The 19,147-nt window shown below is 38.3% G+C and overlaps 1 protein-coding gene across 1 annotated transcript; it reads left to right on the top strand.

Moving 5' to 3' along the window:
- Nucleotides 1-285: 285 nt before the first annotated feature.
- On the top strand, nt 286-18,843 carry LOC146468954 (telomerase-binding protein EST1A-like). Its single transcript, XM_085124006.1, has 18 exons — nt 286-1,704; nt 2,521-2,817; nt 3,609-3,772; nt 4,642-4,810; nt 5,121-5,182; nt 6,704-6,852; nt 7,500-7,737; nt 8,384-8,469; nt 10,667-10,770; nt 11,388-11,594; nt 12,939-13,000; nt 13,290-13,323; nt 13,408-13,470; nt 14,125-14,278; nt 15,229-15,319; nt 16,129-16,252; nt 16,505-16,586; nt 17,621-18,843. The coding sequence occupies exons 1-18, from the start codon at nt 298-300 to the stop codon at nt 17,749-17,751; spliced, it is 3,624 nt and encodes a 1,207-aa protein (XP_084980132.1). The 5' UTR covers nt 286-297; the 3' UTR covers nt 17,752-18,843.
- Nucleotides 18,844-19,147: the final 304 nt, after the last annotated feature.

Here is a 19,147-nt window from a genome sequence, read left to right as displayed (position 1 = left end):
GTGTTCACAACGACGCACTGTTCACAGAAAATTGTCTTGTCTTGTCTTCCTCTTCACCCCATCTTTATCAAGGGTTTCAGTCCACGATTTCGCATATCGCAAAATGAGTTAGCGAGGTGAACTGGGGAATTGAGGGGAAATTTTTAGCTATCTATACCAGCCCTTACCAGCCCCATTCTTGGTTCCCGCGCGACACCCACGCACAAATTTTCAACCTCGTTCCCAGGGTCTCTCCTGAAGAAGTTGACAAATTTTGGGCATCAGAACGAGGAAGCCTGGCTACTAGTATGTTTCAATATGGCGGCCTGTTCAAGCGGTAAAAGTTCACCATTGGTGTTACGAATTACACACGACGAACTGGTCGCTTATGCCGATGAGCTAGACAAAAAGAAAGAAAAGAAACATTCAAAGAAGAAAATTCAAGAAAAAGCGAAAGAAAAGGACACTAAATCTGCGAAGCAAGTTGACAAGAAAGAGTCATCTGACGTCAGCGTTTCAAACAGTTTGCAAAATCATAATGAACAGAAAGAAGATAGTGAGTTCAAAGGAAGCAAGCCGGCTGAACATCAGAAAAGAAAAGGTACAGCGGAAAAAGATCATGCAAAGAAACGGAATTTGTCAGGGTCGAAACCGAAGCGAAAATCATCAACCAGTAAGGAGGACAATAAGGTTAATATAAACGACAACGAGGTAGTTGCTGTTGACAACAAAGGAAGTAAGGTTAAAGCTAAACAAAGGAATGGAAGCAGTTCTGTGCAGCAGAGTGAGCACAATAATGATGAAGCAGTTTGTGAGGATTATGAATTGGAACTGAGAGCTCGAACTGGGGGAGTTTTGAAACTTTCTAAGGTTGCAGAAGGACACAGTGAGAGCTGTAGTCAACCAAGAGGCATAATTAAATTACCTCAGGGCTATGATTTTAATGATAAACTTGAAGAAAAAGACTTTTTTCATCATAGTGAATCTGCAAAAAAGAGAACACTGAGTGAAGGTTCCAGAGGGAGGCTATTCGATGCTGATGATTATCACAGTCCTATTGTGCAGAGACAGGATGTTCAAAGTAGCAGCAGAAATAAACAGTCTGCTTTGTACACAAGTGAAACAACCACTGTTAATGAAAACTTGACTGGAGAAGAGAAACTTAAGACACCTGATTCCCATAGTGAAAACTATTCTGAATATCAAAATGCTGAGAACACCTCCAAAGAAAGTGAGACAAGTTCTGTCAGCCACACTAAAGTTGAGAAGAAGATCAAGTCTTTGCATCTTCAAAAAGCTCAAAGACTTCTGAAAATGGTGTCCCAGAAAGAATCATCACTTAACAATTTGCTATCTCGAGACATACTCGACAAGGCAGCTTTTGAGAAAGTTAATTCTCTCAGCAGAGAAATTCAGGATGCATACAAGGGAATTATGATGCTTGATCTGTCTTTTGCTGTTCAACAAGAGGTTGATCAAAACCTCTGGAGAAATGGATTTTATAAAATTATTGAAACATTGAGGAAGTATGGAAAGCTATTTTTGGGTTACGCAGAGAAAACAGAGGTTCTCTCCTCTGAAGAAATAAACAATTGTCTGAAGGAGTTCCTTGCAAATGCTGAAACATTTTACAAAAATCTTCTAGATTTGTTGCAGAAGAATCATGAATTCTCAGTTCAAGATGTGGTCAGTCAACCAAGAAAAGCTGAAAAGCTTGGGAAAAAAGTAAGTGTTTTCCTAGCAGGTTTTTTTTTTTTTTAAGTGAATGGATGCATTACATCCCTCTCTCATTGAGAGAAATATTGTTGTGGAGGACAAGTTTTGACTTTCAACAGGAATCAATATGTGATAAAAGTTTGACTGGACAAGTTTGTCTCATGAGCAAGTGGTCTCTAACGACAAGTGTAATAGTGTAAATGATGAAATGTTTTGTCACTCACCACTGGTACAGTAAACACCCACATTTAAGAACCTCCTTTTTTTCAAGGTCAGCCTGAATAAGTCTCCATATTTATTGTACTAAAGGTTCTTATATAACAGTTGTCTAAAATGACAAATTTCAGCTTGGAGGTTCTTAATCCACTTGTTCTTAATATGCGGGTGTTTACTGTATTTCAACTGAGAAATCAGAGAATTAACTCTGCAATGAAAATTTAAGTGCTTTTAAAACGAATCCACTTTTTCTCCTCCTAAGGACTACCCTTATAAGGAACTGTAGTCCACATAAGGTAAAATAAAAAATCTTTGACCTCAGTGAAATTTGAACCTTAACAGAAATGGTTCTTTAAACCTTTTTTCTTTAACTTGTAAAGCACAGGCTAAGGTAAGGAGTAAGCTCTGGCGTAGAAGATGGTTTCTGTATGATAAAAAAAAAACGTAAATACCAGTAAAATGTGATAAATTATCCTTGTCCTATCTGCCTTTTAAATAAAAATATAGATAACTTGGATTCAAGAATGCTACATGTAGTTTGGCAATATAATGAGCATCTTAATTTAGTTTTTAATTGAATTAATGTAAAAAATTTAATGTCTCCTCTAGGCTAAACTTGCACTGTTAAGCTGTCACCATATCTTAATCTGTCTTGGAGATATTGAGAGGTATCAAGGGCAGTTTCACACAAACCAGAACTGGGCGTCGATGAGATCATGGTATCTCAAGGCTAACAAACTGGCTCCTAAAAATGCAAGACCTTACAACCAGCTAGGACTGGTTGCTGTGCAAGCCAACCGTAAGCTGGACTCTGTGTACTACTACGTAAGAAGTCTGACAGCAAGCAATCCAATCTTGACTGCAAGAGAGACACTCATTACTATCTTCCATGAGATACAGGAGAAGGTGATTTTAAGAAGTTAATTAATGACAGAGAAGGCAGGGTAGTAGAGCAGTTAGTTAGGGCACTGGACTGGATATCTGGAGCCCTGGCTCCAGTTATTCAAAGGCCGGATAACTTTATCCTGCGGATAAGTCACTGTCCGACAGTTTCAATCTGTGCAAAGATTTCAGTATTTCCTTTTCTACAAGCAAATATGCACACTCTAACCACATTTGAGTTTGAGAGTGTACAAAAACCTTGGACAACGTTTAACATGAAGTATATTTTAGTCCCTGAATAGTGCCTTATCCAGCGGACAAAGTTATCCGGCCTTTGAACAACTGGGGCCTGGATTCTAGTCCTGCTCTAGCCACTTGCTGGAGTTGTTTCTTGGTAGACCGGAGTTCAACTCCTTGGTCACACTTGTAAATAGCTAGCTGGTCCTACTCCTGCCATTTGGGATTTTAATCTTGTTATGTTCTATTTTACTTATTTATTTGTGAAGTTAAAATGCTTGGCCTTGTGTAGTAGTTAGTAGAATCTTGATGATTTGAAACATGGACTTGTTGTTAACTTGAACTGAAAGCAACTTTCCCAGCTTTGTTACCATGATAGCTTGAAGTACCATTTACTTGAGCAGTGTTTGGTTTCCCCCAAGGTACCATAACAAATGTGTAAAGTGAATCCCTGGTAAAATGAAACTACCCAAAAATTTCTTTTTTTTTTAAGGACAATTAATGACCTTTGAAGGAGATGAGCATTTGCAATAGGTATTTACAAGATTTATTTTTGATTTTTCTCATTACTTGAACAGGCTGATAACGTTCAGAGAGCTAAGGATAAAAAGGCTTTGTCTGAGCAGAAAAGCCATCAGGTGAAAGACAGGAATCATGCTGGACGGGGAAAGGGTCGGTCTTTGTTTAGTGAGGCGGCTAAAGGCATTGGACTCATATCTGAACACAAAGATAACCACGGCAGGTTAGTAGGCTGCAAACTTAAAGAATTATACAGAAAGCATCTCCTTAAGTTTACCATCAGTGAACTTGGTCTAGTTTTCCTTTGGTTTATTTGCTTTTGTCTCTCTAATTCATGGCAGATTTAATAGTCATGAGCGAAAGAACTAGAAGTAAGTCATTTTCTGCCCCCTTGAATTTTGTAGCGGGAAAGTGAGGCTTCCACTTCTGCTTCTGCCATGTCAATTTACACAAGAGAAGAAGTTGCTGAGTCCACTTCTGGTTCCGATTTTTATCCGTATCATTGCTAGTGTGAATGAGCCCTTTAGAAGTAAATTGTGAGGAGCATTGTGAAGAGCATAGGATCTGATGACCTGAGTCCCCTATAGAAGTGAAAACCAGAACCTTAGAATGGACAAGTTGGATGCACTCGATAACCACTAAACTGCAGTTAGACGAAAGCTAAATAAATGTAAATATATGAAACATATATTTTGAACTGCGGATGAAAGATCAAACAAGAAGAAAGATCCTTGCAGTTGGTACGCAACTTAAGCAGTTGCAAAAAGTAAAGCCTCAAAAAATTCAGGCTTGAACGGGATTTGAACCAATGACCTCTACGATGCCAGTGCAGTGCTCTACCAACTGTGGTATCAAGCCAACTGGGAGCTGGTCATATTGTGTGTTCTTAATATTCCCCGTGAAGGGTGAATAAATAAATTTAAATATATGAAACATATATTTTGAACTGTGGATGAAAGATCAAATTGAAGAAAGATCCTTGCAGACTCAAACTAGTTGATCATTTTAATACTGGTATCTCACAGATATCATGCATGTCTGTCAGTGGCCACTTTTTGATAAATCACTGACTAGTGTGTACGCTTTTTGTAGGCATGAGGTATGGATCTTTGTCCAACATGGAGCCTATCGAAGGGTTATGTTGACAGACCTTGGCAAAGTACAAGAAGTTAATGCTGCAGGTGATCCTGTCTCTGAGTCTAAGGATAAAGAGCATCCCTCAGATCCTGTGAAGGAGACACCAAAGATATCCCTACAAGAGGTATGCCTGTCTCTACAGATCTGCCTGTGTTGTAAGAACTAATTTGAAAGCTTCTGCTATAATATTGCAAGGCCTTTATGGAGGAGTTTCAAGATTTGTCGTGTTTTCAGGTTTTTATTAGAAACTGCATTGTTTTCTGGTGTGATTTAATTTTGCAATGTAACAGCTGAGTGTTTGTGAAATTTAAAACTGTTTTTGTGTTACAAAAGCAAAAAATATTATCATGTGCAATTACAGCGTAGTTTTTAAGTGGATAACTTGTACAAAAAGAGAGCTAAATTTTGTATATTTCTTTGTTAACCTATCTAAGGTCAACAAGAAGTTTGTGCTTCATTTTCTTTGTGCCCATGGCCTGCTGTATTCAAGAACTGGGTAAGACATGTTCTTTAATTGTTATTTTTATTAATGGTACAACCACAAGCACATACTACAAGCTATTTAGTTTTGTTGGTCTACTTCTCATATATTTTCTTTTCAGTTCATTTATTATCGTCATGTGGTAATCAGTTATATTTTTACTTTTCTTGTAACATTGTAATTATTAGTCATGTGCCCTATATTTGTTGTCACGTTGTAATTAGCAATATTGTATACTCCTTTGTTTATTTCACACCCACTGGCGGGTGCTGTACTGAAGATGGACGAAGTTTCATCAGAAACATGTTTACCATAAAAAAGTTGCAACCTTCATAAAAATTATACAAACAAATGTTGCAAAAAATGTGAGAAGACTGGGGGTAAGTGCCAAATGTTATGTTTTGTTTGTTTAAGGACGGTGCCTATTTTTGTTACTGCGCATACGTTCTGTGTATCTCGAGATGCTTGGGTTTCCTATGGGTGGTGCCTACTAATACAGGGATATTTTTGCGTGGTGTAAAGCTATGCAGAGAAAGCAGAACTTAGCAAGTGCTCTTGGTATCCAAAAAGAAAATTAGGGGTAACCGTGCATTTTTCAGAGATAATAAAGCTTTAATTTGGAAAACAAAAAAAACGCCATACTGCCACACATTGCTTCTTATTTTACTGTTATTTAGAATAATTGTTGTCTCTGAAAAATGTGTGGTTACTGCCAATTTTTGTTTTGGATTTCAATAGCCCTTGCTAAGATCTGCTTTCCCCACATAGTCACAAACCACACAAAAATACTTCCTTATTAGTAGGCATCGTCCTTAAAAGATGCATTCAAATGGAACATTCCCTGTTACATGTAGTAGCATTGCCAAGTTTCAAAGCAAATGAGAGTATAATGACCAAATGACAGCATTTGAAATATCAACAAGTATAATGGTAAAAGGGTTTGTGTGGATTAGAATGTTAAAAAAAAACAATAGTATTATAATAACTAAAGGTTTTGTATAAAATATTGTTACTGATCCCTTCTAGCTTAAGGCTCAAAAACTTGGTTGGGTTGCTAATAGTAAGTTTAGCCTTCTGACCTCAGTTGTTCAAAGGCTGGATAACTTTATCCGCTGGATAAGGCACTATTCAGGGTCTAAAATATACTTCACGTAAAACGTTGTCCAAGGTTTTCGTACACTCCCAAACTCAACTGTGGTTAGAGTGTGCATATTTGCTTGTACAAGAGGAAATACTGAAATCTTTGCACAGATTGAGACTGACGGATAGCGACTTATCCACTGGATAGAGTTATCCGGCCTTTGAACAACTGGACCCTGGAGTTAAGTCAAGTGCTCTCACATTTTTGCAAATTATAAACAAAATAGATACTTTTTGTAAGTACTCCTGGTACCCATATTACAAACCAGTTGGAAAGCGAAACAGTCTGATATAGCATAAACTTTCTATTTGATTTATTGAAATATTATCTATTTACCACTAGTAATTATTATAGTAGACAAGACAAATGAAGGATATTGTTCTATATTTTTTTAGGTTGGAAAGATTGCCTACATTGCAGTACCAACTGCTTGGCGAGTTCCACACCCTGTTAGACTACCCAGGGAGTTCAGCAATTGGCAGATCCAACTTGCTGCAAATGATGGCCATCAACATCTTTGCTATTGGCAACACGGCAGCACAAGGTAGTGTCAAACTCTCTTAAATTTCATTGTGTAAAAAGAATAGCAAATTTTGAACAATTACTGCCTTGTGTAATGTAATGAAGGGTGGGTAACTGGGAAAACCCACAAATTGGCCATTCTATTGGGGGTGATTGTTGGCAAATTCTTGCAAGCCAGCCGTGCATCTGCATGCCAAATGGGACGTAGCCAGACAACTACTTTCGAATGGTGGCTGCCACAGTAGTTTGCTTGTAAATTGATCAATCTGACTGATTAATTATTAATCAGTCAGCCAGTCAGTCAGTCAGTCAGTCAGTCAGTCAGTCAGTCAGTCAGTCAGTAAATTAATAAAAAAACAAATAAATAAATCAGTAAATGGAGTGCTAGAGTATACCTTGCATGTGTAGCACACAGAAATTGCGTTTGTTTTATGAGAGTATAAAGTGCGGAAACTGACACCACTTTTGAGCACATGTAATTTTTAAAAATAATATGGACTTAAATCCTGAATTCTTCTGGAACCTGTGATGTTCATTTGAAAACTTACAACTGCAAAAGGATTGAGTAGACTGATGTCTGAATCTGATGCATTAAGTTAAACCCTGGTCAAACATTGTTTTAATAATTTATTAATAGATATTTATATTCCATCCTTTTCTTGTTCATAGACTCCAATGAGGATTATGTGAGAGTGGGCACCCCTCAGGACCAAGCCCTGAACCTGGCCATTGAAATGTTCATCTTATTACTGAAGAGCTGCTGCAGTCTGCTGCAGAGTATAGACTTTGAGGCAAGAAACACCCAAGATGGCCTGAGTGCACCATTGAGACAGTTCCTACCAGCTGTTAAGGTGTTTGCAGACTGGATAATTTGCCATGTAGATCTTTGGCAAGCTTCATCAATTAGGTATTCCTAAGTGCTCATCATCTGTTCTAGAACATATCTTGGAATGCGTGTCATTCTACAAGTATTTCTTAAAAGACGTTAATGTAGTATGATTGCATAGTCCAAGAGTACATTTATTTAAGAAAAAGAAAACATTTTTCATTTGTCTACAAACATATTATTATGACAACAACAACTTTTGTTGGATAGATAATAAAATTATATACAAAGACTTGAGAACCCACAGCTGTTTGAGGCGGGCTCAAGGAAAGGGAGAAAAAAAGAAGAAGTACAAAAATATTGATCCTAAGACTCCTACATGCACAGTAGTGTTTAGCATAGTCACATGGTATCTACATGTATAAGAGACTTATTAACATACAAATGTGGAACTCATGATGTAGGCAAATGTTTCTATTGCTTTTTCAAGTTGACATAGCTCAAATTCGTTTTCACCCCAAAGAGAAACTAAATTAGTTGACTTAAAAATAGTTGTTTTAATCATTTTAGATTTTAGCATCCTAAGCAGTACCAATCCACAGATTTTTCCCCATTAAAAGGTACAATGATAACGTCTGTCTCCTGGGCTAAAAAGCTGAGTTTCTATTCATTTGTTTACAGCACTTGCAAGAAAAATGCTTATGCTATTGTAATTATTTCTTTTTAGCACCCACAGAATTCTTTGGGAATCAGTCAGCCAGTTTACAAATGCTATATCTTATGTGGATATTGACAATCTTCATAAAGAGGATGGTAAGAAACAACTAGTCTAGATCCTTTTCAATATCGAACTTTATTCTGCCTTACTGGCATGACATGCCAAAAAAAGGTTTAGTTAATACAAGGTCTACCTAGTTTTGTTAATTACTAATTTTTGCATGTTCTTTAATCTTAATTTTGCAAAAATTCAGGAGCTGAATTTCACGAGTATTAACTATCATGATTGCAAGCAAAATTAGAGCAAAAGTGTACTAAATTTCGCAATTTTGTCAGTGTTTTATTTTCTTAAACCCTGACCTGAGGGCAGTTGTCACAAAGAATGAGAAAATACTGGAAAGATACAAAGGTCTGGTTCAATCTAAATGCAAGGAGCCTACAAATGGAAACTTTGATGACTGTATACTAAAAAGGTTTTGGCTAAATTACAAGTTGAAGAAAATAGTGTATAGGAGGAAGAGTGCTAGGCAAAAACAAGACCGGAAAGATTTTTTCAAGGACGGATAGTTGCAGTTTTAATTCAGAACTATTCACCACAAGGTCCAGTTAACTTAGCACATTTAAAATTCTTATTGTTTTGTTATACAGTCGGACCTCTATTAAGCGGCCACCCTGGGGACTTTGAAAACTGGCTGCTTAATAGAGGTTGGCCATTGAATAGAGGTATCGAATACAGCACTTTACTGACAAAATAATAATTCGGGACTTTGGAAAGTGGCCGCTTAATGGAGGGTGGCTGCTTAATAGGTGGCCGCTTAATAGAGGTCCGACTGTATAACATGGTATTAAGTTCCGTACAATCTTATTTTTGCTAGTATCAAAATTTTGCGGTTTTTGAAAATCATGAATATTAGTAAGAATAAGGTAGACCAGAGTGAGTATTTTTTGTGGACCATCTTAAGGACGTTCGCGCTAATTGTTTATGCGCATCTTTAGTGCGCAGGTAACGCACACGCCACTTGAGCAATGTCACGCGCAATTCATGGTTGACGATACACGGAGGAAGACGGAGGTAAACACACATGTCGGCCGACGTGACAGCATTAAAAAGGGGGAAATTCATCTCCGTTGCACAGTTTTGAAACGAAAAATCGACGTGAAACGATTAGACGGGTTAAGGTTGCAACAAAAAGTCCAAGAAAAGGCGTCGATACCTGCGGGTATTTCGCGCCAAGAGATAAATATATTTACTTGACTCTCGATATAATAAAATAATTGAAATGCGATACTTTATTTAGTCTATTCGTCAAACGAAGTCACCTTCAAGCTTTTTTAAGTTTTGACAGTAAACGAGAAAGTCTTACCCTTTATTGATCACCAATCCCGTGTACAATCAATCTTCACATACCTATTCTAGGTAAATAAATAAGCTTACTTCTCACATTTTCGCCTCGCTCACGGCAATAGATGCATTTTCCTGGCATTGGCTAAACAGCTGTATAAGTTTTGAAGGTAGAATAACCATAAACAACTTTAAACGATCAGAGGTTTTACAGCATACTCGAACGAAAACAATTGACTCGATCGATCGAGCAACCATTGTGAGCTGTGAATTATGGGATAGGTAGCCCTGTTTAGGTTCCAGTGCTTCTCCGACCTGTCACGCAAAAACGTGACTTCCGTAAGTTTCTCACATCTTCGACAACTTCAACTGGATTTTGCGGTTTTAAAAGGTCGGTGACCCCCAATTATTTTTAGACGGTTAACCTTCTTTGACAGATATCTGCTTACTGTCATCAAACGAAAGAAAAATCAACGTGGGAAGTTATTTTTTTTTTAATTTATCTACCCACGTGCGATCGAACTCCGTACATTTTGTGCCACTTCTGGGGTGGAAATACAATTATTGAAGATTAGTTGTAGCTTTAGGGATAATAAAAGTGGGATTTATTTGTTTAATAGATCCTCTGAAATAAACTTCGGCAATGGAAGTTTGTCTCCAGCGATTGGTTTATAAAAATTTTGCATCAACAACCGGCGAGGTCATATCGAGTGACGAGGACCGATTTCTCAAAATAAGCGCAAACTTGCAGATGTCATATCTCCGAAACGAAGTAGGTGACCCCCATTTTTTTTTGCATATCAGATGTAATTAATTGATAGACTGACTGCAGCAGAAGTTTGAAAAAAAAAAATCAATGTTAAAACATTTTCGCGCGAACGTCCTTAAATGAAATGAACGGTATATACATGTAGTCCAATTACCATTATAGCTTTTCTCTTCATTTCCTAGGTGCTGAGGTGGTCACCTTGCATGAAGATGAATTCCTTGCTGGCTTCAAGCCACTGAGCATGGCTAACAAACCGCTGAGTAAAATCTCTGATGTAGAATTTAAGGTATGGTGTTCAAAGATTGTAAAGATTGTGTTCAGGAAGGACATCACCTCTTACAGTTAACTTTATTTAACTTGTTTTGCCTATTTACAACAGGATAATGTAATATTACTTACAGTACAGGCTACTTACACCACTAACAATACAATTAATATTCTACTTACAAGTATAATTTACTTACATTACTTTCAATACAGGTTACTTACACTACTAACAATACAATACTCTTCTTACAATTCAATACATATCGCTTCAAACATACAATTATTTGGATTACTTACAATATGGGTTACCTAGTACACTACTAACTTTATTTACATTACCATTTGCAACGTAACCAAAATACTATAAAACTTATGACTTACAGTAAAAGTCACAAAACATTTGATTACAAATTAGACGGTAAGTTTTACTGAAGGGTAAATGTAAATTAAAGAAAATCTGAACTTAAGAATTTGGCAAGAAGTTTGGACAATCCATATAGCTGTAAGGTTAACCAAGTGGATGGGCCATTACTATTAACAAGGTCCAGAAAACAATATTGAAAAGATATAATTCATTTAATCGTGATAAAAGTAAGACTTTCTACAGATTACAGTAGGGTTGTGTGTTTCTTGTAGGCCTTGGTCGAGGATTACCTCCGCTGTCAATGTCTGAAGGAGTTTGCTGCATTTCTTGTTTCTCTGGAGTGTCCCCCATTAGAGTTTGACACTGAAACAGGAGAATTCTCTGCCATGATTAAAAGCACTCAAGTGTCGCCAGTTAAGGAGTCTTCAAGCCAGACGGCAGTGGTACAGTTGGACACATCAGAACAACAAGAACTGGAGGTCTGTGAACAATTTACAGAATAATAATTTTATAAAAAATCTCCCATCCCAATATTGTGTAGTTCCAGAAGAAATCCATACCCACCCTATGGAAGGTCATGGAAATTCCTAAGGGGAGGGGGGTTTTAAAAGCCAAATTTTAGAAGCAAAGTATAAAGCTAAACTGGAATTCCCTAGGAGGAGGGGGGTGCAAAACAAAAAACCTTCTGTCGTGGGAGTAATGGATATTTTCTGGAACTGCACATTATTGTTAGTGTACCACCTTCTCATGGCCTTTTTTCTGACAAAGGTGTGTGATATAGCCCTTGAAATGACACTAAGGAGAAGGGAATTAATATAAAACTGGTGACATTGTTTTGAGTCTCAATGAGCACTGCAATTGCACTGGATCAATTCACGTACTATGTACAAGTCAAAATGCCCTTCCATGCCAGTTACAAAAGGTGTCATTCTTTTGGTGACAAATACTTACTGAAGTATATAGTTTTTGTAAGGGAGTACCTCTGCCTGACTAGATTGGAGGAGGGGTTAAAAAGTTTACTTTTATTTGTAATTTTAGCTTTTTTTGTTTTTTTAAATCATTGTAAGTTTACTGTTGATTGTAATTTTAGCTTTTTAGCCTTTTTATTCCGTTTTTAATATTGTCATGCGCATTTGAACCTTTCATGAAATTTGCGCTTTAGAAATGTTATTATTATTATTATTATTATTATCATTTTTATTATTATTATTATTATTATTATTATTATTATTATTATTATTATTATTATTATTATTATTATTATTATTATTAACTTTTGCATACCGAATGCCATCCAAAGCATGAGTGGAACACCCCTAAATATTTTGGTGAAAGGAAAGCATATTTATCTGGCATCAACAATCAAATACTTCGGTTCTGAGCAGAGGTATCTTAAGGGGGCAATTCACCTAAACGCCATTTTTCTGCCACTTGACATGGCTTTAATGGCAATTTCTCATTCACGTTTCAAGCAATCCAAAAACCCTATCATTATCCCGTGAATCTGTGTGGTGGGGTATTTCGTGAATTTTTGGGTGATTTTTGGATATATTTGGGAGGAGTAGTTTTTTTAGAAGGATTGGTTAAATTAAGAGAAATAAGAAATATTGAAGATTTAGTGAAGTTTTAAAATTAGAATTTGTATTTAATAATTAATAGACGGATACCAAGTTAGTCCACTAACAACCCGGGGTGCTCTTGCGTGGGTATCAACTGTCTGTTGGTGTTCCAAAAATCATTTTCTTTCTTCTATCCCTTCTTAAAACCTCTTTAAATTTGATTCAAATTTAGGTAAATTGCCCCCTTAATCTGTTTCAATTTAGGAATCTGATGATGATGGTGATGATGTAATTATTGAGAGTGAAGAGGAACAGCTGGACTCAGGGTATGATGTGGTACTTAGATTTGATTAGTTACTTACTAAATGCTTTCTAAAATTATAAAAGGCACTTTGTATCATGTGCTCATCATTTCAAATGTTAAACCCATTTTCCGTTGAGGGCTGTCACTAAGGGCTGTAACTCATAACACTCGAATGACTTAATATGCTTGATTGCCCCGTTATGTTGCAGATCCGAACTGTAGTAGTACTGGCTTCTTTGCACAGTTGAGAACCTGTGTTTCCTTTTACTGTCTGCATACATTGATCTTCTGTTTGTAATTCTTAAATACAGGGATGAGATGGAAAAAGACTTGAAGCAACTGAAGGTAAGGCCTTACGCCAGGCTTTGCTTACTTGATAGCAAAGAAGAAGAGCAGTAGTAATGTTTAATGTCATATTTCTTTTCGTAGGCCAAAAAGGATGCACTCAAGAAACAAGTGGAAGTTCACAGGAAGAGAGAAGATAAAGTGAAGGTGATACTCTCTTCTCCATCACTTCAGTGTGTGTTATCGCTCTCTCTGCTTAAAGGAGCTTTGTTTTCTGGGCTCTTATTGCTGCAAGAAGTGTTCACAAGTTTCAGAGAAGGTTACTTTTACTATGTCCGTGTCTATACTTTCTTGTCATAAAATGGGCTTAGCATACTCCGGGGGCATGGAGGCTCCCATATAAAAGTGACGGGGGTGATCGTTGGAAATTTTGAAAAAAGCCCCTAAAAGAATTCTGTTTTGTGGACGTGGTCGGAACAATATTTTTACCTCAAAGAGGTACCAAATTAGTTCACTGACATCTACTTCCTCTCATATGTTTTGGCTGAATACCCTACAAGGTACCACCATACCTCTGACAGAAGTCATTTTAGATTTTAGGTACCAAACTACGAATTTTAACCCCTAAAAGGTACGACGATCACCCCTGTCACTTATATGTGGGAGTCCCCCCCCCCCCCAGGGGTTGTTATGGTGGGACACTTTACTCGATATTTTTTGGTGTTGGTTCAAACTTATTGCCAATTCATGAATGGATCGCCGCGGCACTCTTTCATGAATTTCCCTGCCACAAAACGTATCTACGTTGATGTGAAATGTCCTCTGTCGCTATGTTGTACTTAATATTTGGATTAAATACAGGCTGTGATCGAGGAGCACATCTCCAAGCCACGTTTGATGTTTGAGAACTACCCAACATACCTTGTGGCTGATACCAACTGTTTTGTGGATCATTTGGATGGACTCAAGGCCATTGTAGGCTGCCAGGCATTCATTCTTGTAGTACCACTCATTGGTAAGAATTTTGTTACGACCAAGAACGTGCTGCTCTCATAAAATAGGCGGCTTTAGCAACGATGACGGTGACGGCAGCGAAAACGTCACTATTAAAATAATTTCGCGAGTTTTCAAATGTCGTCGCGATTTTAATATTCCAACTCGCTTAAATAAGGTTACGTTCGATTGACCGTATTCCTGAATAAGAATAAGCGGAATAGCTGTTAGATTTCTCTTTTAAGTAAATTTGGGAAGACATTTCTGCAAAATTTCGCTGATACACGATAATTTAAGAGCCCTTCTGTACTCCAGTAACTCCAAAAACCTCTTATGAGGGATTTTTTGTCATCATTGTATGTATTTCTATTCCGGAATAGAGTCAATGGAAAGCACCCTAAATGTAGATGAAATTTCCTGGAGTTGAATTCTTAAAGTCTGCACCCGGCTAACTTTCGAAAGAGAAAGAAAAATTCGTCGTCGTGTGTTTACGTCTTCCATAAAACGTGCCATCAGGAAATTTCACGTCCTAGTCGTGCAATGACGGCAAATAAATGTACCGAAAAGTGTAATGCACGTGCAGAGTTGTTGTTTTGGTTATTAAGCCTTTTTGTTTTTTAAGTTCTCGTTGCTGTCTCCATCGTCTTTGCTTAAGCTCCTTAAATTCTCGTCTTGGAATCCCTGTTGGTTCCGCTTCAAGGAGCAAAGGCTGTGTACTGCTATCCCCTTCCTTGCCCTTTCTATCGAGAAAAATCATGGTGGAGGCTCTTTTCCAGAGGAACGTTGAAGAGAGGCACTAATTGCTTCTTTACAGAGACTGAATTTAAGAAAAGAGCCTCAAAGCATAGTTTAATCATTGACTTAAAGAAAAACAGGAAAATTTAGTTCAAATAGAGGATTTTACGTGCGCGTTTTTCAGTTACTTGATGGTGAAATCAGTCAAATGAAAAGTTTGTTTTCTCTTTTTTACAGTGATCAATGAACTCGATGGTTTAAAGAAGGATTTTCAGCTTGATAAGTACAATAATCTACAGCATGCGCAGTACGTCCTGGAGAATGCCAGGTATGTATACTCAGGATATCTCACTATGCTTGTCTCTCGACACAAGTTGCCGTAAAATTCCGAAAGTAACGTCAAAAATTGTGGCCGCTAATAAATCTCGAAAGTAGCGAGCTCAACCCCCCCCCCCCCCACCCCCCGGAAACCGGAAACAGCGAAACCAAGGTTCAATGTTTATTCATTTTTCCAATCAGTAGTCAGGTGAAAGTGACGTATGATAACTTGATCACGCTAATCAAGGCACTTTGCAATACTATTATAAAGTGATTTTTTAACAAGGTACTAGTGAGCAGCAGACAGTAACGAAATCTTGTTGACTCAAGGTTTATCCTCCGACCGGTTTCGTCTGATAACGACAGACTTCATTAGGGAGTATGGAACAAGATTACATGAGGAACTTATTTATACATAACTTTTACAATACAAATCACATTCCCGTAACAACAAAACACCCTCAAGAAATACGTGCAGGATATGACTAAAATCCTGCGTAAAATGTGTGATGTTTAATTTTGGGGCTCACGGATTTTAGCAATTTCATCCAATTTGTTAACAACTGTTTTTGCGAATTTCCGTTTTTTATTTCGGAAGAAGAGCTCGGTTGCGCCAACTTCACATAACGTTTTGTGCTCCCCGAAAGTAGCGACCCTCAAAGGCTGCTAATTCCTCATTACTTTCGGAATTTTACGTTAGTTAAACCATTCCTTTGGTAATGCTGTTTAAGTAGGACAGAGTATCTTGGCTTGACTTAGCGGTTATTCGTGTATTTAGTTAGATGCTTGCCTTGACCCCGTTGCTGTTCGCGTTTGTAGGTGCGCCATTGACTTTCTTGAGTACGAGTTTAGCCAGAGGAACCCTCAAGTCAAGGCAGTCACTAGTAAAGGCTCAGAACTGGACACTATTGCATTCAGAAGCGAAGATCCCTCTGGAAGAAAGGTTTGTGCCAGTGTGCATGGCTTTGACACGAATCCCTGACTTATTCAGTCCTAAAGTATAAACGTGAGCCATATTTCGTTGTTATTTCAACAACATCATCAGGCAATGCCTGATGCGAATATGATGCGAGTCTGGGAATCGAACACAGACCACATTGGTTGAAGGCGAGTGCTCTCACCATTTAATTCGCCATTGTTTTGTTTTAAACTACCAATTAGTAACGGGCTATTGTTTGTTGTTATTGTCACACAGGGTAAAGGGACCAACGATGACGTCATTCTTTCGTGCTGCCTTCATTACTGTGAAGAGAACTTTGTCAACAGATTAGCTACAGGTATGGGTGCTAAACGTTCTTTGGAAATATTTGGCTGGAAAACTTTTGTGGGAATAAGCCGACGGACGATTTTTGGATGGTTATCAAGTTGGAACTAATTTACCTCATCAACTTTAAGTTGATGGAATACAAAATTGTCATAGGAAGATTACTGTTTATATTTGCTTTTGATCTGTGTTAGAAAAGATGGGCATGCAATTTGTTTACGAAGTCATTGTGAAAATTGTAAAGTTTTTTTCCTTTCAAAGTATTTTAAAGACTTTCTCAAATGGAACCTTGAGAATATGTTATCGTTTTCCAAAGTTTCTAAGTTTTTGTTAAATTGAAGTGACGGAGTTAAATCTTCCTACATTTTTCACTGTAATTCTATTTACTCGATGGATAAGACCACGTGACTGCGCTTTCAAGTTTTGCCTAGTTCCTTTTTTCAAACATGGACACTTGCAGGCTTGTACGGTATAATCGACTAGGTCTGATCTGATTTCTGTGATAAAGCGGTGTTCAATAAGCCATTTCCGAGTTACTTTGAACCTCGTTACGAAAACGAGGCAAAGCTTTTCTTGTGAAAAATGAAAATTAGTTTTGTTTGCGTTTGCATATGAGTGAAAACTAATTTTCATAATAAAAGCTTTTCACTTATCCTCGCTTTCATGATGAGGTTCAAAGCAACTCGGGGCCTTTTGAGTGTCGTAAAACCAAAACCAAAGTAATCTGTCTGACCAATCACAACAGACGCAAACGTCAGAATGAACCAATCAGAACTCGAGGCAATCACGTGTAAATGGCATCAAGCGTGGAATAGCCTGTTCGGGGCTCTCAGAAAGTGGGCCGAAGAACGTCTGAAAACGTTCGCTTTGAGTTTTTTCTGAAAGTGGTGAGAGCTTATTCTTAAACCAATCTTAGAACGAAGAAGAGCCGGAAAGCCCAAAGCAAACGTGTCAGTCATACCTGCCATCGACCGTCTGTAGCACTGACTGGGTTCTTTGTGTTTTGGGTAAAACTTTGTTATATGACTGGATATTATTTTTTCACAGCCAACCAACCAATAACGATACAGAGGAAAGTCGTGCTCATGACAGATGACAGGAACTTGCGCGTAAAGGCGTACACCAGGAATGTTCCTGTATTGACGGTGCCGCAGTTCAGGAAAATGGCGAGGCTGTGACGTGAGCATTGAGCTTGCTCACCTGCCAAGAGTTTAATCGCGTCGCCCCAGTTCTGAAGTAGCCACGACATCGTTCAATATTAAACCACTGCTGAAGAAACGAAGGTCCAACAACACACTTGTAAACGGGCAACAAAGGAATCTGTCGCAACCTCTATTGGAGGACTTGTTTGGCCTGAAGTGTAAAGCTTTGTTATACTTGTTAGCAAAACTTGGTGATGTTATTGTTATGATGCAATCATCACATGCATGGCGAGGAGAACTTTAAGGGGAAGCGCACTTGCGGTGTGTATTGTCGCGAACCATCGGATGAGTCTCGGCTTAACACCCGCCCAGTGTCAGGCCGACCGGCATTACAACGGAGTTCCCGGGTGAATATCCTCTTATACATGCGCTCAATGTCAAGTCACCCGACTCTTGAAGACTTGCTGTATTTATAGTCGCGAACCATCGGAGTCTCTAATGGATGCTTACTCTCAGTCTGTGCGTGGTCAGCACTAACTTGCGTGCTTAAAAGACTGGTACAGTAAATATCAAACCGCCCTGACTCTAGCAAAGAATTCTCGTCGGGTGGCTTGGCACTGACCGTCGCGTCGTGTTCTCGGGTCAATGCCATCAGAACGCCCGCCCAGCGTCAAACCGCCCGGCACTACAACGGATTTCGCGGGTGAATTCCCTCCATACACACCCGCTCGATGTCGTCACCCGACTCGTTGAGTACCGATGGAATGGATCCAAGATTGTGGACAACAACTTTTTGCTAAGTTAACATTTTCCCGCCACAAGAGCGAGTTCGATTCGTATCTTCGAGCGAATCCTGTCACCTCTTTTCGCCCCTCTCCTAGCTTCTCCTAATCGCTCCAGGCGTGCGCGCACAGGTCACCCAATAAATTCCACGAACAGTTGTTTCCCTGCGTATACTGCAATGTTAGTCACGGGTGTGTGTTGCAGTCTTAGTAAGATGCGTGCTACTGAACGTTTCCCGTCAAAATGGGAGCTTATTAGAGTTGGGATGTTTTTCAACCAACCTCTACCGTGACAAAATTCTCATCAAAGGGCGATTAAAAAAAATATAAAAATGGAAAAAAAAAATTGGAAAAAAAAAAAAAAAAAGGTGTCATGGGTGCTGTGCAGCGCATTCAACCAAGGACTAAAAGCGATAACTAACACTGAAAGCTGTAATTTTCTTTTAGCCTTGTGGAATAGTTATATATACACGCCTCAATTCCACAAATACTAACTCGGCTTTGAAATAAAATATCTTTTCACTTTTCAGACTGTTAAAACAGGTTTAATGATTGGCAACATTGGAATATCAAAGGTTATAATCCATCAAATATTTTCGCTCGCGCGCGATTGGTCTAAACGCCTCACGTGACCGAATATACCCCAGATA

The sequence above is a fragment of the Pavona decussata genome, unplaced genomic scaffold, assembly GCF_977016875.1.
Source record: "Pavona decussata unplaced genomic scaffold, jaPavDecu1.1 SCAFFOLD_128, whole genome shotgun sequence".
Classification (NCBI taxonomy): domain Eukaryota; kingdom Metazoa; phylum Cnidaria; class Anthozoa; order Scleractinia; family Agariciidae; genus Pavona; species Pavona decussata.
This window is presented reverse-complemented; position numbering and strand designations above follow the sequence as displayed.